This window comes from Neopsephotus bourkii, unplaced genomic scaffold (genome assembly GCF_033783945.1).
Source record: "Neopsephotus bourkii isolate Nb327-2 ecotype Australia unplaced genomic scaffold, CSIRO-AGI_Nbou_v1 NB_1493, whole genome shotgun sequence".
NCBI classification, from domain to species: domain Eukaryota; kingdom Metazoa; phylum Chordata; class Aves; order Psittaciformes; family Psittacidae; genus Neopsephotus; species Neopsephotus bourkii.
Window position 1 is genome coordinate 2,294,584 of NW_026901969.1, and position 27,471 is coordinate 2,322,054.

The window sequence follows — 27,471 nt, forward strand, 5'->3', positions numbered from 1 at the left end:
CGACTTGAAAACAAAACAACAATGCAACAAAAAACACCAACAGAACAAAACACACACATACAAAAGAAAAAAAAAACGGAAAAAAGTTTCTAAATGAAAATATTGAAACAATAGTCTTAAGTAATAAAAAGAAAAATAAATGAGCAATATATGCATGCAATCCTATGGGTATTGAAAAGCGGGTGTTTTTCACCTAAAGTGTGAGCTTTGAAGTGATCAATTCTTTGGTCCTTTCGCACATAGACAGGATGTAAAACACAGGCAAGAGAGAGATAGGAAACTACTTAGAGAAGGCCTACATTCTAGAGAGGAGCTGCTCCTTGCTTCCCAGTGAAAGGAGTAATCATTGGACTAGAGTAACACCGAGTCTGCAATCAATTCGGATTAGTATTTCAGCATCGTGGGCCCGAGCTTGTGTCTTCTGTTAAGGCTATTTCAGAAATCAGTTCAGTGGCCCTTCCCCCATGTGAGGGAAGAAAACGTGAAGCTCAAATGAGTGGTTGAAGTATAGGTGCCCTGTGGCCAGCCGGGACTTCTGAGCGCCTTAGAGACCTTTCCTGTGAACCCAGCCAAAGGTGAAGGCCAGTTTAAGTCTAGCTTGTTCCCCTGCGAGCAGCTCCACTTCTTCTTCAGCTGGTTTCTGGTTTGATATTTTCCAGAAGAAAGGGGGGCTAAGTGAGGAATGCTTGTTTCAGCTACAGTGGAGTGGGCATCGTCCGACAAGGGCACAGCCTGCCCTTCTCTGCTATCGCTGCTGACACTTCCCATCTCCGGTCCGTTTTCCAGGGTTACCTACATCCAGCACCGGCCTCTGCGGCGGGAGGCGCAGACCCCTGCTCAGCTGCTGGCCCCCCTCCCCCAACCCCACTACCTCCCGCTCCGCAGAGGTGTCGCTGGGGGACTTGGGGTGGAGTGTTCTCGGGGGTGCTGCTCTGCCTGTCTAACGGGAGGCAAAGGTAGAAGAGGTTCCCGCAAGCTCAGGGAGAAGGGAAGGGCAAGGGGCGCAGAGGGCGAGCTGTGCCAGCCGTGCGCTGCCAGGTGCGGCGGGGTCTGGCCAGCCGCTGCCTTTCCCGGGAGAGGGACAGCACCCGGCCCCAAGAAGCCGCTACAGGGGAAGGTCCCGTCCCTGGATTTTTCTTGAAGAAGTGGCACGTTTCCTCTTTGCACGATTTGAAGCAACTCTTGCTCCAGATCCGGGTAAATAAATCCTCTCCCTGCCCCCCGCCGCCTGAATCTCTGTGTGCTGGCGTTTAGGCAGCTTGTTTATAACTATGCCTTAAAAGCACTGAATGCCTTGGGGGAGGGAAAAAGAGAGGGGAAAAAAAAAGAAGGAGCTCTCGGTGTCTTTTAAATGAAAGACACATGCAACGTTGTTGAAGCCTGCAATCAGCTTTTATTCCAATAAATGTCCCTCTTTAAAGGCAGCTATTAAACTCCAGGGGAGCCAAGGACAAGGAGCATCTCCTGTGCCCGTATAAACAAACCAACCCCAAGCGTCCCCAGCAGCAGCAGGGCTTTTTCCAGGGATGCTGTAGGGAGCGCCGGTGCCCTCCCGCAAGGACACGCGTGTCCCGCTGGCAGCCAAGAGCCGCCCCAGCGGCGGCGGGACTCGCTCCCTGCTGGCTGCCGCGCACTCCTTCAGCTACCCCCGCCTTGGCCACTCGGAAGGGGCTGGCGGTGGAAGCGCCGGCCGCGGCTAGGGACCAGGCTCGGAACAGACTGCGCGTCTTCTGTGCTGATCTCCCTCTCCTTCCCGCCCCAGATCCGCTGACGAAGACAGAGCCCTCCCGCAGCATCTTCACCCCCGAAGTGACTCCATTCGCTTCTGGCCCCGGCTTTGAAAAGCGCTTCCAGGCGAATTTACAGACGTGGTTTATATACATGAGCTAACAATATCTGAGCATTAAAGGTGGAGAGTGACAGAAATTATAACCGGAGCTTAAAATAAATCTCTCCTCCCCCAGGGAAATAAATAAATAAATAAATAAAACGATAACAAGATAAGTGAGTTTTCCCACATCATTGTTACCTCCAGGGGCCAAATTCTGCTCTCATTTAGCTCTCTGCAACCCAGCTGACTTCAAAAGGAAGGAGAGATGTAACCTAGGGGAGAATTGGCGCCACGTATGGCTTTCGTTCCCCTTAAAAGCTTGAAAACAGAAAGCTGACTTCAGCTGACTAAAACCATTTAAAAGGGGTTGGACAGATCCCGGGGGAGAAGGCGAAAAAAAAAAAAAAAAAAAAAAAGAAGAAAAAAAGTGAAAGAAAAAAAATAATCCTGTGCTGAGGTGAGACAGCTTTGAAAAGCATCTTTCTTCGGGGACTGCCTCCCTCCGCCGGGCGGCCCGGTTATTAAGAGCTGCGTGCAGATGTGCCGCTGTGTTTCCAGAGATGGAGTATCTCCTAAACCTTCTGTGAAAGGGTGTTATGTGTGATGGAGAGACGTTTCGTGGCCAGAGGTGGTGTGAAGGAGCTAGCCCCTGCAGTGCATAGGAGCTCCTCGGGGGAAGCCTGTCCCCAGAGATAAGCCGGGCGCGCCCTCCGCCCGCGGGGCTCTCCTGCAGGGAAGGCGTGTTGCCTCCCCCCTCCGCTTCGCATTCCATTCCTTCTGGAGATCAGAAGTTACAGCCCCGAGAGTAACAATGAGGATCCTGCACAAACCTCAAGTGTCTCGCTGCCGAAAACAGAACGGATTTAGGGAAAGAAAAAAGCGCGGGTCCGGTTCGGGACCCGCAAGGGACAAGCAAACGACCCCGGGGAGGTTAAGGGGTGTCGGTATGGGATCCCCAGTTGATGCTGCTGTGGCGGCTTTGGGTGGCAGTTTCCAGCCGAAACAGTGATTCTGCATGTTTGAGGATCTCCACAACAGCTCTCCTCACGTCCTTGCTTTTGTTTAAATAAAGTGCGAACGGCGTCTATACGGGCTAGCATCTCTTCCGAATGCCCGGGATTCCTCATCCCCCCCGTCCCTCCTCCCCATTTATAATAGAAGGTTTTAACTACGGATGTCTGGACCACAGAGAATATATTTTTATTCTTTAATCTGTTTCACATCAACACTTCTCTCCAGAAACGTTACAACATTAAATTTATTTAGGGACTGAATGGGAAGAAATCAGCGCTACCGGGGACTGGGTTAAAAGAATTTTTGGGGTCTTATTCGCTTCCCACACTCCAGTTATCCGGGAAAATGGAAGGGGAAGCTATGAGGACAAGAGCTGGGTGTTCCCGCAGGGGGACAGCCTCGCAGCGAGGGGCAGTTGTGGGCTGGCAGCGGGGGGAAAACGGGGAGCACTGCGTTTCCTTGGGTGGGATCGGGTACTCCGGCAGCCTCAGGAGTAAGGAGGGTCCGTGAAATACGAAAAGAACTGTCTGTCTCGAAAAAACAGGTGCTCAAACGGTTTAGTATTTCCACATACAGAAAAGACTTCTGTTTTCTTGGCTGAGGCTTCACCTCGCTCCTCGTTTCACGTTCAGACTCACAGATTTCATTGAGCTGGGTTCAGGAGTTAGGCTACAGGGAGACCTTCCTAGAGCCCATCGCCTCCGCCTCCGTCCCTCGGTCCTGGGAACGAGCGACCTGACCCGTGAAGGCGAAAGAAGGTGTAAAAGATACTCCGCGACTCGCTCTACGTCTCCCTCCCAGCAGAATATGGTAAATTGCAAATTACAGATTCAAAATCTAGCTTGGTTAAGTTATAATTTTCCAGACATCCTGTTTGTGAGAAGAATCATGTGAAATATTTTCACTGCCAGCAAGCAAAATATGTGTAGTGCATCTCAATGAACACTGAAAGAAGTTGAGCTGGGGGCTTGTTGGACCTTTTCCTTTAAGTATTTTAAGCATCACTATCCTAATACCTAAAAGTAACGATTGCATTTCGGATCTCTGCAGCCAGGCTGCAGAGGTACCGATCCAAGCCGCCTTTAACGAACTCTGTTCCAACAGGGCAGGTTTTCTTCACCTAGGAAAACAAACAAAACCGGTTCTGGTGTGGGGAGGTATCTCAGATTATCCGCTCGATGGGGAAGCGTTAATTGGCATAATTGTTTGGAGCTACTTTACCCAAAACCTGGGACCCGTGTTTTCAGAGATGAGTGAAAGTGTAGGAGCAAATCGACCGTTCTCCTGCTCGGTAGTTTAATGTTAATTCCGCGTGGGTAGGGGACGAGAGCGTTGAGCCCTCTCATCCCGCGCGGGGAAAGCGACGGGTCGTTTCTCATTAGGCTGGGCCCGAGTCCGGAGCCTTTCCCAGCCAGGCTAGAGGTTCAGAGGCTCCCAGACTTTGTCCACAAACCAGCCAACGCATAACGACAGCTATCATCTCACGGTTCCTGCAGTTTGGCGCTTTGACAGTTCCTCAGCTGTTTGGGAGGTTTCCTGTGTAACACCTGCCCAGATAAAATGAAGATTTCATGTGCCTCAAAGGCATATTCAGGAGGAAGACAAGAAACCGTGAATGGGAAGGTTCTCTCGTCCCATTCCGCCCGTTGGGGAAGCGGGATTGATGTCAAAGCTGGACGAACCTCGACAATTTTCTTCTCGCAACACGTAATGACCCTTCTTAAACCGTCTAAAGTTTCTTTCAACACAAAACGAAGTGAGATAATATTTAGTATGTGGATTTAATCTTAGCCCCGTAGGAAATGTCAGCAGAGATGCTCTGTATAAGTATTAATCTCTTATCTTGATCTAGTTCAAATTATAATGAATCCTACTTACATATGTGCTATAAAAACAAATCATACACGACTTTAATCTATGTTTTATCGGGCTGCTATTGTAGCCCTTTACCAAGTTTAGAAAGAATTTGAAAGTTGGGCCGTGGACTCAAAGCCCCGTGAAATTTGGCACTGTCAGGAAGACAGATCTGCCTCTAAAGATGTTTCTCGGATCCGACTTCTTTTCGCTCCGCAGCTGGAATAAGAGTAGGCTAGAGTAGACTGCGGGTTTCCACACGGGACCATAGGAGAGGAAGGCAGAGCCCTTTTCTCCACTCAGCCGGGGATGGCTCCGCTCCACCCGCCTTGGCGGGGGACAACCCTGGTGGCTGGCTTAGACGAGCGGGCAGGGACTCCTGCAGCGGGGTCTGCCCTCTGAACGGCAAACCCTCCCCCTCCCCGGCTCCGCCGTGCTTTCCAACAAATTATAGAGACACACGCAAGGCGAACTACAAACAGAGCAAAGAAACAGATGCCTTAGGATCAAAATCCAAACGCCAAAACCCTCACTAGTAGGTTACACAGTGTGTCACGGGTGAACATTTGCTTCTTCCCTCTCCCCGGGAATTAATTTACCCCGGAGAAGGTGATTCAGAGTTTTAAGTGTAGAAGTCTAAGTAAAGCTTGGTTTGCTTTTTTTCTTTACCAGCGACTCCTTCTCGCTCTCCCACGCCGAACTGCCTGGGAGCTGGCTGCAGAGTGCTGAGCATCAGAGCACCTCTGCGAAGGAGCAAACCAAAAGCAAAGCCCTCCTTGGCGAGTCACACATCTTCCCTGCTGGCAGCTTGATTAATATTAGGACCAGTCCGAAAATATACGAGTTACATTACCGGAGCGACCCCGAGGTTCTGAATATATCGAGGGGCCTGGAGAGTGTGTGGGGGGGCTGCCTTGTCATCTCAGATTAATTAACTTTTTCTAAGACATGAAATATGGGTCGACATTCTGGTTTCTAAGCACGAAGCTAAAGGAAGGTGTGAGACAGAAGGGACAGGGGCTAAAAAATAGATCCCTGTTCAAGCTAGAGGCACTAACAAACGGATGCATTGAGCTGCTTTGACAGGGACTGCCGGTTTCCAAGGCTAGCTCGTTTGAAAGAACTCTTTTTTTTTTTCCTTTTTTTTTTTTTTTTTTTTTTTTATGTGATGTGTGCTTGATCAGATTAAAAATGTGTAGTTCAGCGATGTTGAAAGCCACAGAGCTATTTTATCCCGGTCTTTCAGCACCCGCTGTGTACAGTCTCAGCCTTATTTTGTCCTTTGCTGAGAACTGCCCCTACCTTCTGAAACGCAAGCCTGCATTAGGGAACATCTATCCCCCACTCTTTAGACTTTCTGCCCTTCCTACCGAAGACGGCTAGATGAATACAGAAAAGGACTTAGTGGTTAACCGATACACTGCTAATATTTCATCCACAGGCCTCCTCCTCTTCCTCCCCTTTTAAAAATTCAGCTCTTGGAAAAACAACATATTTTAAGCTTTCCACACAAATATTGATATTGGCAAATAAAGTCAGCCCCCAGACTATGGTTAGAGACAGTCTTCTTTTTGTTTCTACCCTGGGCAATCAAAAGTAATCCACTGTATTACAAATTGCCTCAGAATATTTCACTTTTCCTGACAAAAAGCATACCTGGCATATGTCGCCAAGAGAGTGGGACCTTTTCCCCAGCACGTTTGTGCGGTGGCTGTTTCTAGGGGGTACCAGGCAGCGGTGGGCGCTGGGGAGAGGACATGACCCATCAGAAGAGTCGCTTCTTTGCGCCTGCGTTTGTGCTGGGGCAAGGGAAGTGGTTTCAAGTAATCAGGTAAAGTAGAGGTGATGCAAGCGTGCAGCTTCGCCTCGTCTGCCCGCCGAGAGCAGGTCGCCCTCTAGACCACTTGCCAGCACAGAATCCCTCCCGAGCAGCCGGGTGGAGGCTCCGAGTTTAACCTAGCAGACGGCCAGGCTGCACATCACAGTAACACAATAACCTCCCAAGGAATTACCTGCAACTCAAAGAGAATGAAAACAGCACCAACATGAAGGAACTCCATAAAATGCAGCTCTTTGCTTTTTTTTTTTTTTTTTTTTTTTTTTTAATTTGATTTCTTTTCCAGGCTAAAGTCGCAGAGAAATCAATGGGGCTGAACCCGCAATGAAGATTGAAGCCGTTGCACGTAAAGATGGAAACGACAGTGTGCAACCACTTAATACCCCCAGATCGCTCTGTGACACCCCCACCCCGGGGATAGGTAAGGGGGGGTGGGGGTGGGGATGGTGCGGAGCAGCTGTGGTTTGCACGGGAGCCGCAAATTAGGGATAAACTGCGACGGAAGAGAAAAAGCCACCAGAAATTATCATTTATTGGGACTGCGTGGTCTATGTATTCTCTCCTCTCTTGTCGCTCTAGCCGTGCTATTTTATTCCCCGCGGCACGCCTTTTTCTCTCATATTGAGGAAATTGTCACCTAATTGCTGTAGAACTGTATTAAATCGCGTGAATGACAACATATTAGGCAAATTAGAGATACGTTTATGGCTGACGTGCCTTGTTGCAACGAATAAACCCTCGAATCCCCTACACATAGTGATGGTGGCAGAAAATGTGATTTTGAAGGGACAGATCTCATCTAATGACCAGAATGTGGCAGGAAGACAGAACCTATTTTATGGTTTTATGTTCTCTTTTCAGAGCGTGTCTCATAAGCACAGAAAATTAAGCTGACTTAAAGTAGAGGCATCTATAGTTTATTAGAATAATAACTAAATACCTATCACAATCTCTCCTAAAGAGCAATTTGTACCTCATGATATCTATTGTGCACATTGACTGTGTCTCAGCTCAGTGATGGTACTTGTTTGCATTCAGGTTTGAAGTAATGCCTCACTAAAAAAATAAAGCTAACCTCTAGTTTCTTTCAAATCGACTAAGCAACTAACAAAAGGTTGCTAACTCAAAAAAAAAAAATAAAAAAAATCTATCTATCAAACAAGCGAAGACCGGGAGAGGAACAAATGTGAGTCCTTGGCAGCGAGGTATGTGCTAACCTGTTGTGTCATCATCTATGTCACCAAAATTATGAAATAAGTCCATCTGTGCTCATAAAGAACAATCCATTTGTCCAGCTGCCCTGCAAATAATAGTGTAGTTCATAATGTCATCCATTTCAAATTCCAGTCCTTGTAAAGATGTCCAGTCTGTGGCAGTTACACAATATTTCTAGTAAAAATATCTGAAAACCCATTTGCCATCATGGAACTTCATGAATGCCTCTCCGGCAGGGATTTTAGAGCTTGAAAACCCTCAGCACAACTTGGCCCCTAGCAAGTGACTTGAGGATGGATCCAAACACATGTGGTCAGGAGCTTCCTGTCCACATTTGCCTTTAAAACCAGGGAAGCAGCTCTCCGCAATACTCAAAATCTGCTTTAGACTGATCTATATGGTTACTTGCAGGCCTTACTTATGGCTCTTATCCTACTCTGGCACATTTTTCTGCCTCTGTGGGAAGAAAGAGGTGTTCCATTCCTACTTAACCACAGCTACTTCCATGATGAGTTGGCATCTCCCTTTGATATCTGTATCATCTATATCTATGTCATCTATGCAATCTATATCATCTATATCTAGACATATATATATCTATACATTACATCTATATTTAGTCCATAATCTATAATCTATGTCTATATCTATATAATCTACCTATATCTCACATGAGCTTTAATGAGCGCTGCAGTATTTCACTGTGGGCCAAGATTTCCATTCCCTAAGACCTTATGCAATGATGAGATCAGCCATTGACTGTGATTTGTCTGCTTTCCACAGGCTACTGGACAAAACTCCTATGTTTTCACAACTCCTATAAAAATAAAATAAGTTAATTCATTTTTCACTTATGGCTGTAAAAAGAAATAAACAAAATAAAGTTTACTGTTGTTTTTTTCTTTCTCCTTTCCCTCCCCTCTCTCCCAGCTAGTACAGATAAGTACAAACAGCTTGGATCTCAGAGGTGATATGAGGGTACTCAATCTTTTATAATATGGTTGAGTTTCTTTCCTAACTTTCTGGGGCCATGTGGTAACAGCTACTTTTTGTATGTTTTTCTAATTAAAGAAAACCACATTAAGAGAGTGCAGTGTCACAGAAAATTAGCCTAGCTTCTGCTAATGCTAACAGGTATAATTTCAGTGTGTATCAAGAAAACTCTCCACAAATATACATTGCCATTATCATGATTGGAGAACAGGTTTTATGAGGAATAGCTGAGGGAACTGGAGTTGTTTAGTCTGGAGAAGAAGAGGCTCAGGGGGGACCTTATCGCTCTCTACAACTACCTGAAAGGAGGTTGTAGTTAGGTGGGGATCAGTCTCTTTTCCCAAGTAACAAGTGATAGAACAAGAGGTTGCACCGGGGGAGGTTTAGAGTAGATATTAGGGAAATTTTCTTCACTGAGAGGGTGAACAGGCATTGGAACAGGCTGTCCAGAAAAGTGGTGGAATCACCATCCTTGAAAATGTTAAAAAAATATGTAAATGAGGGCCTTAGTGACACGGTTTGGTGGTTGACTTGGCAGTCCTGGTGTACAGGTTGGACTTGATCTTAAAGGTCTTTTCCAATCTAGTTGATTCTATGATTCTATATGACACTATTCCTCAGAGTTCCTAGTGGGAGAACAAGTGGCAGTTTTTCACCCATCTGTCTGAGGCCGGATTTGGACACCACCTGTGATGTGTTTAAAAAATGTGAACAGTGTGTATAGCAGAGACTTCTTTAATGAATGCATGTTTGAATAATAGGTTATTAATAATTATTTATAAGTCAAAATGTGACACTAACTCACCCTACACCAAAGCAATATCTATGCTATAGATACATGGGCTCCCTGCAATTTACAGATCTGTTAAAATAAATCTGAGCAATAATTTTGTGATTCAGCAAGTTTACTGTTAGAGTGTCTTAACATGTAAGTAGGAAAATCTGCCCGTTATTCAGTGAGAAACACTTCCTTAGGGTGTTTTCTCATTAGGGTGTTTTCTCATTCAGGTTTGGTAATCTGAGCACCATTAACACCTCTTTCTCATTCAGAACATGTATTTTGGGGAACACTTTTTTTCTGTTGCAGGAGATAATGATGATCCTAACATCACCGTTTAAAGACCAAGGGTTTAAGGAATTGCTGTGCAGACCTTTAGTAAATTGTACAGGAAAAGACACTCCAGGGACCCAACCAGGAGAGCTGCAAAAAGCTTTTCAATTAGATTTAGCTAATGACACCCATCAAAGGATCAATGCATAAATGTACCTCGGTTGTTTCATTCTTAATTTTGAATGAAGGCTTTTCTACATTCCTGAGAAAGGATCTTCATAGATTTGAGAAGCATTTTTTAAAGAGCTTATTCCCATGAAGTCCCTCCTGCTTCATGTTAAAGGATCTACAGGGAACAGAAAAAAAGTACTGAAATGGTGCTAGTGAGAGGTGAAGAGCTCTGGAGCACCACAAAGGCAGTAGCACACCTAGAAACATACAGTTTAGGGGCTTTGTGGTGCAGGTTTTGATGGGCTGTCACTGTTACTCACAGCCACACTACCACCAGAACAGATTGCCAGAGAAATATACTTTTAAGATTATGTTCTTGTCCTAAATGGGAATTGCTCTGTTGGGGGGTACTGATGGAGGGGATAAAGAAAAGAAGGGAAAAGAAAAAGAGCAAAAGAAAATTAAGAAGAAAAAAGAGAGAATGAAAAGAAAACACAAGAAAAACAAAGAAAGCATGAAACACCCTTCTGCTTTGCAGAACAGGGCTTGAAAAATTCATGTCATAAATATGTCACCCTGTGCAACATTCGCGTTACCTCTGACGTTACATACTATAAGATGTGACTATGAACAGCAGGCATTTGCCCAGATTTAGGGTTGCTTCACCTTGTTCCTCAAAGGAATAAGGTCTATCTGTCTGATAGCTTGAACAGAAGTTGCACCTTGCACATTTACCCATATTTGACTAGACACACTCTACTTACATTGGATACAATAAGACATCAACCTTTTACACAACTCAATATCATGTAATGAAAACAGCAACATGCTTTGGCATACTTTATAACTTAATTTCTGTTGAGTATAGTAGTTAATCTATGCATAACAGTATGAATTTAGGGGACAGCAGATTAAGTATGCTAACAAACCTGAAAGAGCATGCCAGTGAATATAGTTTTGTAAATTGTACATTAAAAAGTTGCTATTTTGTCTTTTCAAAACAAAAGATTTTTTTAAATGTTGCCAAAACATTTTATTTAGGCTTGGAGGTATTTCTCATTTAGAAACACCTGGAAAGCAAGAGAGATCAGGTATGAAGACTTTTACACAGTCGAATTTTTGTAGATATAAAGGTAGGTATAGATGATATAGATGCAGACAGATTTATGAAATATGAAATATAGTTCTCTTATTTACTGTTGTGATGATGTGCAGTATGTTATGGATACTCTAGGCAAACAGAATAATCTGCAAGAACTGCTAAACTGTGAACTCCTTGATTTTGCATTTTGATCTCAAATTAACACCTGTGATGGTGGAGAATCTATTTACTGACTGCACTGCCACATATAGGGGCAGGCATTTTGAACTAACAAAGTTTTCCCTACAAAACTTATATCCTTGATAATACAATTGAAATTATAAAGAAAAAGGTCTTAGGTGGTGACATTTAAAAGTCATTATACAGCAGATCTGGAAATCAATTTTAACGCTTGCAACATACATTGGGAAACTAACTAGATGACACAAGCACCTAGTGATATTTTATACCCTGCTGACAACCACAGCATTTCTACAGCCAGGCTGAGCAATCTTCTGTGACCATCATTCTTCAGAAATGTAGAGAAATCTTTTCTGAAGTAGGCAGCAGTGACTTTTCAAAAGTAAAATGATAAACATGTAAAAAAACTAAAATGTTAAAAACCCCTAAGCTCACCACACTGATTCAAATGAGGTTTTCCATGAGGTCAACCATTTTTTAATATGAATGTAGATGCAAGTATTCACAAAAATGAGATAACTGTTTCAATCCATAGTCATATGTATGTTAGCATAAAAAGCACCTCACAAAATAATGTCATATTAAGTACATATTTAAAACAGCCACAGCATTAGAATTTATATTCTTCACTGACCGAAGATTCAGGCTCCATTAACCTCCCCACTTCTCTCAATCTGTTGCAGGTTGAGGCTTCACAATATTGGAAAAGATAGAGGAGATATCAAAGACAGACTTCTCTAGATCCAATTAGCAACTTCTACCCTCAAAGTAGAAAACATTAAAATGCTAGGCTTTGAAATCAAAGACCATTTTCTGTCCTGTATGTTGATGGACAAAGCATTCAGTAGAAGTAATGAGTCAGATACCCGTACACAGTTGATATAGTGTTTCTTTTCTTTCTCTACATCTTGTTGTACCACAAAACTTTCACACACAGATCTGAAGGAATCTGGCTACATGAACAAAGAAAGTTGGGTTAACAGTGTCATGTAGAAGTAATGTTATATTATCCCAGAACAAAATGAGAACTCAGTAAATTTATTTTTTTCTTTAGGCCTCTATGAAAATGTTAGAAGTCTTTGAAAGCATAAGACTATAAACAGGTTGCTTTAGCATATTATGACCATAATTTAGCTCTAGAGGACTTATCATGTTACTAAAATAAAAAGATGAGTGTATCTCCACCATTTGTAGATAGCTGTGAATTTTTGCTGCTTCAGAGAGATATTCTAAACAGATTTTTCCAAGAATGGCATTGCTCACAACAGTTTGCAAACATGTATTTTATTTGTGAGAAAATGAGAATTCACTGTTTTGATATGTGACATATATCACATGAGCATGAACCACTATTAAATTTGCACATCTCAACCACTTGTTATAAGCAATCCTAAACTTATTCACTTTACAACAATCCTTGTAGGGTTAGTCAGCTCTGCATTCTACAAAACATGAACATACAAGTAATTGAAAACACAAACTATGATAACTTACTGACAGGTATAAAATACTTTGACCAAAACAAAAGCAACCCAAACCACTGAAACCATGTATAATAAAAAATGTCAAACGTAGTTAATGGAAACTCTTTATATTGGTACTAAATGAGAATCCAAAAATTAATATTCATAGGCTTACAAAGAAACATCTCTCCATATGCTCTCCATGCTGGATTAAATCAACTAGTTAAATTATCTCCAATATTTTTAAGCTTTGTCCTTTTTTTGCCTGCTCCCCATCCTCCGCTGAACTGCACTGGATGGTCTCGAAATGATATCCGCTGTTTACGAGATGGACCCAAACATGATTTTTCTGGAGTAGGTATATTCTTTTCTAGGCAATAAATATACACATGAAATTAAAAAGCAAACAAAACTCCCTAAATTTTACTGCATCATATTCTTTTTAAGACAATAATACACATTAATATGTCTAATTTGATAGCACAGAACTTTCATAATTATTGCTCACTGTTTTAAAAGAAATACAAGCATTTTCACAAGATAGTACTTTTTAAAGAACAATCTCTTTATCAAAATAGGCAGTAAAATTACTACACAAAATGATATTTTTAAAAGCACCACTGTCCATTTTAAGCATATTTTAAACACATACACAGATACTCAGTGCCTTTGACATAGAAACTAGTAATGTCATCCATCCTTCAAGTGAATGGAGAATTAGTTCATAACATACATCTAATTAAAAGTTCTTCTTCAACTATATTAGAACAAATATAAGAGGATTTATTTTTTTTTCAGACCCAGGAATACTTAAATTTGGCGCTGAATGGTGCCACAGCAAATATAAACACACATAAAATTAAGTGAAATAATCACTTTCACAGTCATGCATACAGATGCTTGAGTAATTTAGTTTCTACAAAACCCTTAATTATTTAAATAAAATAACCAGTATACCTAAGAAAAGATATGATTCTTATTTTACAAAAATCATTGCTTTACAGATGGAAATACCTTTCTAAGATATCTGTAAGGAAGATAGCATCTGTGGAAGACAAACTGTGCAAGTGAATGATATGATATTCACAGTAGAACAGGGTTTTTTTACACATCTATATTTATCTAAAATTATCACAGCTTATCAAATAAAAATTTTACAAACACATTTTTGCCACCTATTAAAGCAAAAGCTTACTAATTGCATATTTTTAGCATTTTTGATATTTCAACTTTTTAGTACTGTTCAATAGCAAAAATAAATTTTTCACAATAAATAGTCCCCAAAATTAAAAGCTTAAATCATATGGCTGAATATAATTCTATTTATTAATATAAAAAACATAGCTATACATTTCAGACAGGAAGAACATCTCTGTTTTCTCATGGATGCTTTTCTGTAGTCTGCTAGATCTAAACGTCAGGAGCTTTTCCCAGCCTACACTTCCCTTTTCCATGTACCCCCTTTAATCTAAAAGATGTTTTATGAAGTTGAAAACATTGTTAAACAACAAAAAGAATAATAATAATAAAAAACAAATAAAAGGGAAACAGGTATTGCATCAACGATAAGGACAACATAGCAGTTATTTATTTCTATATTTCAACAAAACAAATATTTGCTATTATATTCTTTTAAAAGCAGAATAAACGACAGAACAAAAACCATCAGTAAGAATAAATTTGAAAATTAGTTTAGAAGTGATAGAGTTAATGTAGCAAAACAGGAAGCCAATCTCATCATAATTGCCTAATCTGTATTATTTCTGGACTAATAACCTCACTTGTTTATGAATCTCTCTGTAGTGCTAGATATCATTTTCACAATGGACTTTAGAAGTTTGCAGGTTTTCTGGCTTTCCACTTACACAGAATTCATTGCAAGGGATATTTTGTCTTCCCATTACTATGAAATGCATATTATTATTATTACAGAAAAATAAAATCCCCAAAGACCTGCCATATTTTTTTGCAAGAAACTTGTGAAAAGTCTTCATAAATTACTAATATAACCTTTTATTTTGGCAGAATAACAGCCACATTTGTCATACCATGAATTCTGCTTGTCTAAACTTCAGACTCAAAAGTTAATTGCAACTCAGTTTTGCATTGTTTAGATGGCAACACAGTCAAATATCTTGTGAGCAAAATGTAATAACTTATTAACTTTGAGTGAATATAAACTGCCTGAACAAAACAAGTTTTTAGATGTCTGTGAGAATCTAAGCTCAGGATTCGTAGGCCCTCAGTAACAGAGCAGGACACTTTCCTCAGCTGAAGGCAGGAAAATGTCAGGTACTCTAAAGCTGTAGACTCTGCTCCCTTGAATGCATGTTAATAAATCAGAGGCTATCCCAAATTCTGAAAGGCACAGGTCCCTTTTTCTTTATCTATCCTGAAGTGCTGGTTATATTTCCTAGGGTCTACTTTAAAATTTGCTACACACTAGTGACCTAGAAAGACAGGATTAAAGCATAGACTACTCTGTATTCTTTCTTTCCATCCTTCATAAAGTTCTCGGCACTGTCAGCCGAATAAAATAAAAACACTATAAGGAATGATCAACTATATCTACAAGACAAGTTTGTTGTAAATCACTGTAAATCACTCCCCTTGTATGTCCCATCTTCCCATCTTTGAAATGAGCATAATTATGCTTGCATTTCTGATATAGCACTTTTTATATTTAGTAAATAGTACTAAGAGGTGGGTATTACTATCAATGTTGCTGTTCCAGTGACCAGTCTAACTGTAGTGAAGAAAAATGGAATTGGCATAGAAATCCAACTGCCTATTCCCTGAAGAGGAATTCTCAAAGATATGAGTTAGACCTGCATATGAGCACAGTGAGGTTTGCTTACTCCTATTCATATTATACCTAATTCTCAAATATTATACTTAAACTGCTAGTCGCTTAAATTATAATTATGACTGAAAACAGAATAAAAAAAAAATACAGGAATGGAATGCACTACAATTTAGGACTTGCTGGATTTATCATACGTGCCCACAATTACTATGCTTATTTTTAATTCACGTCTTTTGCAGTTTCAGTGAAACTCTTGGTATGAACATTCTTGCAGTGAAGTAAGAACAGCTTTGAACTTAAGTGTAAATTAAACATCTAGGTAGGGTCTTGCAAGAAGTAAAGATACCATATACAAATTAAAACTAAAACACGATTACTTGGTGTCAATACCTGTATTTAAAATAGGCTTTCTGATTCTACATTATTATTCAAATGGGCAATTTTTTTTTCCTTCAGAAATATTCAATAAGGACAGTTCCATTAGCAAATGGTTAGAGTTTTCTCAAGATCAAGTAGATGACAGAAGACTAGAGACTCTGGTAAAGGATGACAATGCCATGCTGAATTAGTTCAAAGAAACTAGAACACTTAGAAATGTTCCTTTAAAATACAGTATTAATTTTCTTAAAAAAAACCACAAAACAAACAAAAACAAAACCAAAAAACCGAACCGAAACCAACCAACCAACCAACCAAAAAACCCCAACCAAAACCAAAAAACAAAAAACCCAAAACCAAACCAAACAAAAAAAAAAAAAGCTTATTATATTTGTTTCATTTATATCTGTTACCTTTACTTATATTTATTATGCTTTACTTCTCCTTGGACATAAGTATGTTTATGCCTGCTCGGGGCAGTTATGCAATTTTATTGCTTTATGAGATCTTTTTTATTTTAAGAACAAGGGAGAAAGTAATAAAAAGTGGAGTGGATATTTAGTTCAATGTACAGAAATAAATAAAGCAAAGATTCACCAAAAAAAAATGACTGCATTTTGCATTTTTTTTTTGAATGTTCTACTGAGCATATACTTGAAGTGCTTCAAGATCAATACTGAGGTATTATTAAAATGTAAAATATCTGAATCTGTTCTTTTAACTGTTTTTTGGGGCACACTTTATTTTAAAGTCTTACTTTGCACCTTTATATATTTTTTAAGGGAGATCTTATATTTTTCTCTCACTGCATGACTAATAATGTAAGCAGTTTTTCCAGCAAGATTGGATTTGCAATACCTTCATTTCCTCCTAAACTGCAATGTGTCTTGCAAATGAACAGTTCATGTATTAGCATATATAAGTGAATAAAAATAACTGCTATCAGAACTTTTTAACTGAAAAAATAAAAGGTGATATCTACAGTTATATTTTGCCATCAATGTAAAGATATTTGTAAGGCATATATGTAATTAATATGTGAACATACACACACAGATTGGCATGTGTGTATTTGTGGTTTATGAGTAATTTTAAACATGATCATGATATTTTCTTTTCATGTTATGCTCCATGACTATAATTGAAGTGGGACTTACCCAAAGGCAAAACCAGAAGGATTCACATTGCTTCAAGATATAAGTATCTTTACTAAGTATAAATTAGACCTATTAAAACTCCTGATTTTTTTATTTTATAAAGTACTGATATTTTTTATAACAATAATAGGAATAATAGCAATAATACTAACAGTAACAGTAGTAATGTTAATAAAGTAGGTCTCCCTGTCTGTGGCAGGGGAGTTGGAACTAGATGACCTTAAGGTAATTTCCAATCCTAACTGTTCTATGATTCTATGGTTCTATGATTCTATAATAGTAATAACTTTTACCATTACTGGTACTGGAATTAAATAGAACCTGGTGAGTGTATTAAGTACAATTTTACATGATATACAGTTATTCTAATGCCCCCTCATATGGAAACAAAATCTTAGCCAAGAAAAGCAATTTAACTTCTCCTATCCCAAATAAGGCTTGGAAGACAGGCTGTAACAGTTATTTACTGTATGTTCATTTAATTGTAGCATTGCCTATATGAAGCTCCAGTATAGTTTGGGAGATTTTCAGGTGCCTGTATATATCAAATAACCATTTCTTTTGAGTACATGTTGAAAGCTTGTCTTGGGTTAAGCTCACATGCTTCTATTTCTAAGCAGTCACATTTCTGTTGTTTAATCTGTTTTCTGCTATTGATTTGTTCTGGTCTTTTTTGGTTAAAGCCTGGGTCTTTTAACAAATGTCAAGGTTTACATACCCTCTGTTTTGATAAGTAATGCAATATGTAAAATTCTTTGAATGAAATTCTTGGTGTCCAAGAAGAAAAGCTTTGTTAAACAGGCTATGATAGACATTTTACGATGTATAGTAGACGTCATAGGGCATTTATCGATCCACCTAACATTGTGTGTCTGGAGATATAATTTATTTCAAAGTCCTTACCATATTGTATTACTTAAGTGCAAATACAGCATAAGAAGGCATGGAGAAAACACTTCAACATTTTCATGAAAGTGACCAGAACAAATCCATAGCAGCAAAGCATTTACATCAATCTAAGCTCTGAAAAGAAGCTAGATTCAGCAGGTCTGTGAAAAAGGTAAATGCTACAATCTCAGAAAAGTTAATTTTTAATAATGTTACTAATGGGTATATTGAAGGTGGATCAAACATGTTTTTTTAATTGCATTATTTGCATAAATGCAAAAATGTATTGCAATTTTACATTAAATTTTATATTTTATACACTTATATTTGTACATCCTTGAGAAGGAGCATCATATACGAAATCCCATGCAATATGCAAAGATATATCTCCTTTCCATATGGAGATTTGAAGATAAAACATACTTATGATTTTCTTTCGTTTTTTTTGCAAGTAAATGGTTAATTTCCTTTGTAAATCTCCTTGACTTCAAGTTAGTAGGACTAGAGACTAATCTTAACATTTTACACAAACAATGAACTTAAATATCTTTAGTCATTGAATACTGATTTTTTTTGACTAGATCTTGCTGACAATTAAATACGTGACTTAAATGTGACTGAGTTACATGAACAAATTCAGATAGATAAATGTTTACAAGCACTTGCAAGAATAAGTTATAAAATTTATTAATTGCCATTCTGAACACTCAAAATAATAAACATAATGCTCAAATAAGTTTCTTTGAATTATAACATTTTCCTAATTATGAACAGGATTTTAAGCACTGTTATTAAAGCCAAATATTTATTTATTTATTTATTTTTCAGCTCCTTATCCATTTATCAAATTTTGACCATTTAGGACAAAATTTTACACACTGAGTATCTGCCTTTGGCTGAAGTTTTCTGAAAGGTCGGTCACTTCTAAGAAAATATGTGAAACATTTATGTTCCCCTTTTCACAGAAGACCTTAAGTCTGCCAAGTAATAGAGACTTGCTGTTAGCATCTGTCCAAATTTGGATAAAGTATATACAAACTGAAGTTTCTACATGATTAGAGGACAAGTTCTTGATTGTTTTGGGCTTTATTCCCGAAAATATCAGTCAGCATGGAAACATGCTTTACCATGATGTTACACAGAGCTAAGCAAGACTATGGCTAAAAATAATGTTGAAGATCATGTTAGGTCAGGGAACTTAAGAGTCTGACTGTTTTATGCTTTCTGTGGCAGATGTAGCCTAGCTATGGAATGGATAAGAACTAAAGATCCCATAGGACGGAAACTGAGAGAAGAGGTAGGGGGCTGGAATTAAAACCTGAAAGAGAAATAAGACTGACTTTGAGTTAAGAGAGAAACTAAGGGGAAACTGAGTGAGAGTTAGTTTCTCTAACTCAGTTTCTTCGTTAGGGAAACTAAGGCTAACTTGGTACACAGTACCCTGGCATAGATAGCACAAGACACTAGAATGATGACATACAGACTGACACTGAGAGCAGAGAGAAAGTATGGGAAAGAAGAAAGTTGTGAATTGGCAAATGGGGACCGAATAAGAATAAAAGACATGGATTAAGTGTCACTAGATGGGCCCTAACTCTCAGAAATTTCATAATTAAAAAAAGTGAAAATACAGGTGATGATAAGAAATGATACACAGAATAAGTATATTAAGAGTCTGGGCTCAAGATCTGTCTAAATAGTAAACTAAACCAGGCCAAATTTGGAGGAAGGTTAAATTAGGAGATGCTGAATCTGAGCAATACTGGCAAGGAATATGTGGACACAAGAAGGAATGAAGAGACTGAGGAAAAAGATAATCAGAGAAGGATCTGTGGAAAGAAACACAGGACTTGGTGACTGTGAAGGAAGCCTAAGAATGTGTGGGAGAGGATGATGATGCTGGAGTAAGAAGTTTGAGGAGAAGAAACAAGAATTTTTCATAGTAAATGAAAGGACTAGGGAGCACAAGTGTGGAAAAGTCAGCAATGAAAAAGAGACAGATTAGAAGGGGAAAAAAGAACAAGGAAAGATTTTTTCTTGGGGGAGACACATCTTTGCCATCCAACAGAACTACTCTGTAGTAGCCCAGCATTCATTACTGTGTCCTTCTGTGCACTGACTTGAAAATTTGTTTTTGAAACTACCTAACAAATAACCCACATAAAGGAAATCCAAAATTGTTACCATTTGCCCCTCCCATATGAAAAATATCCTTCTGCTGTGTCTAATGGTTCCAGGGTTCCAAGTGGTTAATGCCTTAGAATGGATTTTCTCTTTTAAAAACCTGGTTTCTCTTTAACAAAACCAACCAATCTGCCCCCAGGTATCCCCAAATGATACTAAAAGACTAGGCTGTAATATTAAGCACTTAAATTTTAGGAAATGCCTCTGTGTATCTGTTAAACATAGTTGTTGAATTATTTTCATAAATCAAACCAGATGAAATTACATGTATAATTTTTCTCCCTAGCCTCATAAATTTTACGAAAGCAAGTTCAAAATGCCTTTTAAAGTCTGCATTTAGAGTATCTTAAAATATATAACCTAAAAGTGGATTAGAGCAGCATCTTGTAAATCACCATTCTGCAGTCTGTTCAAAAAGATTGTGTGTGCTATTTGATATACAATTAATACATAGAAAAATATATATGTATCTCCATAACAATTTCAAATGGTCAGAAAAGCAGTATCTTTCAGCTATGTTTAACAAACAGAAAAAAGTCATGATCCTGCAGAATCTGTCAAATTTGCACGCATAAGTATTCTCATTATGCAAAACTATACACAATACATTCCTGATCCAGATTTTCTTCTTCTTAATCACATATGATTAGTTGAATTTTTGGAACACTTGGGCATAGAATCAGTAGAACTAACTGATAAGCCAGGCCTATATGTGTGTTTCTTTATGTTTAAAAAAAAATATATATTATTAAGATGGCATATTTCAGGAACAGGGAAATACTAAAACATTATACTTTTAAATAAAAAAACTCCCTACAAACCAGTAACAAAATTGAAGTTTTTTTTCAGTGTACTATTTGTATGTATCATACCGATATCTGGGTTACTGGCTTTGATTGAGCCAGGATTTCACCTCAGATATTCACTTCCACTTTCACAATTTTATGTTCATTTTTGAAAGAAACCTTCTTCAAATTTTCTTCAAGGACTACTGCACTTTTATTGTTACTCAACACAACATCTCTCCAGTTAAGAAAAAAAAAAAAAAGAATCAGGTTGTGAATTTAAGAAACTGAAAGAATTAGAGTTAGACCTACATTGCCACCAATTACCTTATTTTGTGGTTTAACCATTCCATGATTTGACACATCGCTTGATTTTGTCACTACACTGTAACTAGTTTGTTGTCTGCATGGCTGTACCTATGTATATCCATCTGTAACATTACTCCTTTGTTGACATGGCAGCTTCCAAATAGTTTACCCAGTTCACAAATGAGGAGGAAGCCCCTTCCCTTTCCAAACTGTTAAACATAATGATGTTTTCATCAGCAGATATATAAACATTATATAAGGAATGTATATGTCATGACTATTATTTCTGCATATAGGAAAATTGACGTATATAGATTCCAAATGACATTCCTAGTATCAGCTAACAGGCTAGCGACAGAATGGGAAAAAGCCAAACCTCTGGAATTGGCAGTCAAATACTTTTTCTTGTGTGGATAAAATGTATCCTACCATCATCATAAACAGAAAAATAAGTTTTAGTATCTAAGCCTGCAAATGAACAAGTTCCATTGTGCTGTGTATTTTCACATATAGGACATCAATTAAAATTCAGCATACTGAAGAATGTTTAAAATGTAATGAAGATTACTGTTCTATTATTTTCTAATACACTGCATCTTCTCATTGATTATTTAAAAGAATCAATGTCAGATGAAAAATTTGGATGTGACACAATATTAAAATTATAAACTTTATCTACCTGCACCATAAGTTTGCAGAATATAAGGAAGTTCTAATTTGGAAGTCATTAAAGAATTTAAAATTTATATAGAGTTGTGCCACTGCTAAATTACCCCATCATTCTGCATGGCTTTTTGCCTAGGTACCATTCTAGTTTAACATGTCTAAGGGTTTCCAGATTGAGACTATTTTGCATTCCTTCAGACCCTAACACAGGTTTAATTACTTTCTATTTTTCTCTGGCCATGTAAATATATGCTAGGCGTGAAAGTATGGTGGATCAACACCTTTTTTTTCTGAGGCACATTTTGTATTATGATAAGACATACAGAGGAATCTGTGTGAAAAAAATGTTACACTGAAATGATGTTCAAAACAACATTCTTGCTTTTTTACTAGGTATCAAGGCCTGGTAAATTTTGATTACTTCAGAACTGCAGAACCCTTTTGCATCCATCTAATACCTTTTTTGAGCACAAAAATATTAATACTACAGACTCGTTTCACTACCTTTTAGTGGGCAAAATGCTTGTCCACTAATATTAATGTGGTCATATAACCAGATGTGGCTTGCAGAACAGACATCTTTATTCCTAAAATTGTGACAGCAGTTGTGATTTCCAAGGTAATTTGGGTTCAGCATTTTGTTGACAATAATAAGCAATTTGCATGGTAAATATCCACTATAAATTTACGGCATTTTCACACATTTTTAAAGAGAAAGCATAAATGCTACCATTATATTCTAGGAAGACTCTTAAGCAGGTAAATGCTGAGAAACTAAAAAGACAACTAAATGAGTACCTCCATATTTAATGCCATGTTTCTAGAGATGTTTCTTACACAGTTTCTATAACATTCTAATTCAGACTGTGTACAAAAAAGAAAAAAAAGGAAAGAGAAAAAAGACCACCAGAAGCCCCTCAGTAAAATATGAGTAAAGGCATGAAGACAGAGCTTAAAAATGAGATGTTTACTGCATGCAGTGAGTTTATAAATCCTAAATGAAAGACAGCAGTTATGGAACTAGAATATATAGACAATACTAATGCTAACAAGAAAGGAGCAGGAAATAAGGGATTTTTTTTAAGAAGTGAAGCTGTACCATAAAAGTTACTGTGTTTAATTTTTTTTTGGTCTTGATTTTGAAGCCTTTCCACTTTAAGAAAGGCATTATTAAACTTCATTAATTTCATTTGACTGACTGACAGAATGATAAAGTTTGAATTTATCTGAGAAATGAAACTGATAAATGTTTTGTAGTGGAGATAGTATTTATGGGCTATTTTTTTAACTAGGGGTGATTAAGGAATGACAAGATTCAGGTCCAAGTTCTTCTAAATTTTTTCCTGGAAAGAAGTTTTTTATTTGTATCAGAGACTCCCTGAAAGACTAGAATTCAAGGAAGAGAAGAATTAAGAATTCTGGACAGTATTTTAAATAACACTTAAAGGCATAGCTCCCATTGCATTCCATGTTCAAAATCTGGTGCTTCTGGAAATCTCTGTCAAAAGACAAGACTGTTCATAAGACAAGAAGTACAATGAAAATAAAGTATGATTTGCAGAGAAAAACAACAAAATCTTGACGACAGGTAGACAATGTAAATATGTAGGAGACTCATCCAAAGGTCGATAGGCTAGGATCAGATTAGGATGATAGAATGGAGGTGGACATCAGTATTGAAAAAAATCATCCTGTCTAGCTAGATATAAAAAAATAAATTACGTTTAGTTCTTGCAAAACATTCCTATACTCATCTTGCAACTTAGTGCTGACTACAGTAACAGTGTTCAAGCAAGCATTAAAGCAAAAAATGTAACCAGCAATTCACCCCAATATTTACAGAGTTAATGAAAATACTAATGAGTATCCATACTTGAATCTTGCATAATTCTTTACTGTAAGCCACTAACCATCTTATGTATGTGTATTACAGAGAAATTATACTTCAGGGAGGAAGAGCTTTTTTCTGTCGTGTTGCATAAAAGCAGGGTAAGTTTATGTGAAACTGAAAGGCAGAAAATAAAATCAGCTAAAGATTATTCTAACACACCTACTTTTGCAATTTATCGGCACTAGGAAACACAGAGATTAAGATTTTAGAATTGGTCAGACAAGAATGCATAAAAAAAGCCCCAAACCCACCCCAAAAATCCACCTCAAGAAACAGGAAAGGAAAATTAGTTAGCAGGGAGCATAAAGAAAAAACCTACAATTTCTGGAAGGGCTACAAAGTGGTATATGTTTGCACATCAGTAGAGACAAGGTCCTAAATTAGATACCTAATTAGTCTAACTGAATTATTGCTACACTTTCTTTAGGCTATATATACTTTTTTTTTTCCCTAATACTTGATGAATTTAATGCACAGTTAATTTTCCGTTTGAACATATAACATGGAACCACATCAAATACTTCAAATACACACATGCTTTTCTTAAACTGAGATACGCCCACAGCCTTTCTTTTATTCCTCATTTCATCTTGTTTTGTCAAGGAACAGAATGAAGTTAGTTTAGAATTAACCTACCCCATCCACTTTTTTCAGAAAAAAAAAAAAAAAAAGTAAATTCGGGTGATAAAAACCCTCAAATTCTTTAATGAAGACTTCTAAAAAAATTGGGCAGCTCCCAAAATATGTCTGAAAATCTTTACTTAGCCTTTCTAAAAAAAACCCTCTGAATGAAAGGATAACAGCTTTGAAGCATTGTACGTTTTGTTTTTACAAACACATTATAAGTCATGAAGTCATGTTCCTGTAGTATATAAAATGCATTTTATTTTAGTATCATATATATTCAAGATTTTTTCTTTGTAAATACACCTAAAAATCAAACCACCAAGGTCAAATTCTCCTGAAAAATTAGTACAAGAACCTGATTTAATTATTTATTCAAATGGCAGCACCTCTAACATCACAGCACTTTTTCTAAGCTCTTCTGTAATAAAAGGCTAGCTCAAAATGAATACACATACTAAATCACTAAAAAGGTTTCCAGGCTTCTTCGCTAGCTATTTCAGAAAGCAAAACCAAGAGAGACAATACAACAGGAAAGTATTTTATAATAAATAAAGGCTAATTTCTAGTGTTTCAGATTAAGGAAACCCACACAGCTAATAATTTATGTTCGATCATTGAAAATTAAATGTCTTCTGCAAACAGAACTAATGCAATAAACATGTTTATATACTGAATATAAATCGTACAAAGCTAATAGTAATGACATCATTTATATATAATATGCATTATGATTTAATGTATCATAGAATCATAGAATAGTTAGGGTTGGAAAGGACCTTAAGATCATCAAGCTCCAACCCCCCTGCCATGGGCAGGGACACCTCACTCTAAACCATATCATAATTGTTTAACTTATCAAATCCATGATGAAAGATTTATATAGATGCATGTGCAGAAATCTATATGGAAAGACATGAAATCTGGAGAATGAATATAAAATTTTGTTGTAGCATATGTGCATTTTATGAAAATACATACATATTAGCAGATACTGTAAACCGTCTCTCTGTCTCTCGCACTTACGACTTTGCCAGTTGATGGTTCCTTCCTGCTCCTTTCCTAGTCTCTTCTTGAAGGCATGATAGAATGACACTTTTTATCTTTATTGTTCCCAAACTCATAACATAGTTCTATATGCCTATCTTTGGTGAAAGACCTTATTATTTATTTTTCTGGATGGACATACAGTGTGAGTTACAATCTCGACAGCAATTACACATTAATACGAATGTAGTGTATACTGCATAACTCAATTATCCAAGATATGAATACATTCTATTCTGAATATATGAATATAATGTTAATTTTGCCATTGACGTCAGTAGCTTAGACTTGTCTTACTGAAATTTAGGATCTTAGCAGTTAGGAATCTCATCTAATTTAAATGGTGGGGGTTCATAACTAGCCAATGGAGAGAACCAGGAAAATTAAGGACATAATTCTTTCTTTTCTAAGATGGCAGCCAGAGAATCATATTCTTTCTTCATGGATAAAATTAATTTATACTAGGATGATTAAATTTATCTAATCTAATTTTAGGAAAGTAAATCAAGTAAATAAGCACAGATAAATTGTACTCACCATTATTTTTTGCCTGTGGTAACTAATATAATGCAAATAAATATTTATTCCAAAGCCTTTAAAAAGTGTGTCAGAAAAATAGAGGTATCAAATATTTTTACATGGTTACAGTGATTTTTATTTATTTTTTATTGTTAAAGTGAAAAGTCAGCATATATGAAAACATAATAAATATTATATACGAAAGCAAATCTGTAAAATGCATATGATTTATGAAATAACCTGATTTCTATTTTGACATAAAGCATTTCAAGAAGCTTCACTACTTAAAAATTTTTAGGAATTTCAATAATTTTGCCAAATTTATTAAATACTGCTTATATTTTCTGTAATTTTGGGGGCATGGAGTTTTATTTATCTGGAAAAGGTATTGTTCCCAAACAAAAAAAAAAAAATATAGTATCTCATATCATTAGAAATATAGTAACATTTTCTTCAGTTATATTACACAGAATAAAACATGAAACTTAAAATGCTAACATTTTATAACCTGCATTTTTTTCTGTATAGACATTCTTTTGTATGGTAATGGAGTGGTAACAATATAGGGCTTTAAAAGGATCCTCCGCGACTGAGCTACAGTAAGTCCAGTGGAGCGCATATACTACAGCATAACTGGCAATCAACATAGCAGAAATCTGTGGCTCAATTAGGATATGTGCTCTGGTATTCAGCTAACGAAACATGCATTTTCCAAACCGCTTTTGGAAAAAAAACCAAAACAGCAAACATTTAAAAAAGCCCACTATGCTTTATAATTTATAGAGAAAAAAATCATCTAAGAGTCAGATCATCAGAAGATGTATTCCATCATGTGGAACTTCCCATTAAAATCAGAAAAGCAAAATTCAATTCATGGCAGTTTTTAAACAGAACTGTAGAAAACATATGAAAAGGTTTTAGGTTAGAAACAAACAGAAAGGTAAGTAGCATGTGTTTTTAGGGATTCCAAGCATGCTCCTTTCCTAGCATTTTAAAATGATCTTTAAAACTGGTATTGAAAAAAAACGTAACTTACTTGAAGATCTTGCTGAGTGTCTGTGTGGCTGCTTATTTTTTTCTCTGTTCTCAGTCAAAGCACTTCCACTGGCCATGGAAACAAGGTCTAAATCCGTGTCTTCTCTGCTTACAGGGCTTGCCTGGAAGCAGTGGGAGAGAATGTACACAATCATGAAACAAAATATAACATTTTCTGAATGCAGCTCACATTACCCCAAATAAACAAACATAGTCTGTCAAACAACCTTCTTCAAAATGATACCACAATCCTTTATTGTTGCCTAAGCTGAACAAATGCACTATGTCAAAGCATTTTTGTAAATAAGAGCCGATCTTAAAATTGTGGTTTGTGATCTGAGTCAGTGCAACAACAAAAGAAAACATTTTAGTACAGTAATTTTGAAGAAAATCAATCTTGCAGACGGCTGATGAAACCTTAAACAGCTTAAGATCATTTACTGACCAGTCTATAATTTAAGTTATAGTTGA

At 37.6% G+C, this 27,471-nt stretch overlaps 1 protein-coding gene across 1 annotated transcript in view; it reads right to left on the reverse strand.

Moving 5' to 3' along the window:
- Positions 1-11,743: 11,743 nt before the first annotated feature.
- LRRIQ1 (leucine rich repeats and IQ motif containing 1) overlaps positions 11,744-27,471 on the reverse strand; it is a 108,905-nt gene continuing 93,177 nt past the window's right edge. Inside the window, exons 25-26 of the mRNA XM_061369351.1 lie at positions 27,002-27,122; positions 11,744-13,081 (exon numbers count right to left, since the gene is read on the reverse strand). Coding sequence (XP_061225335.1) covers positions 12,927-13,081; positions 27,002-27,122 — 276 coding nt within the window. The 3' untranslated portion in view covers positions 11,744-12,926. The remainder of the gene's footprint in view (positions 13,082-27,001; positions 27,123-27,471) is intronic.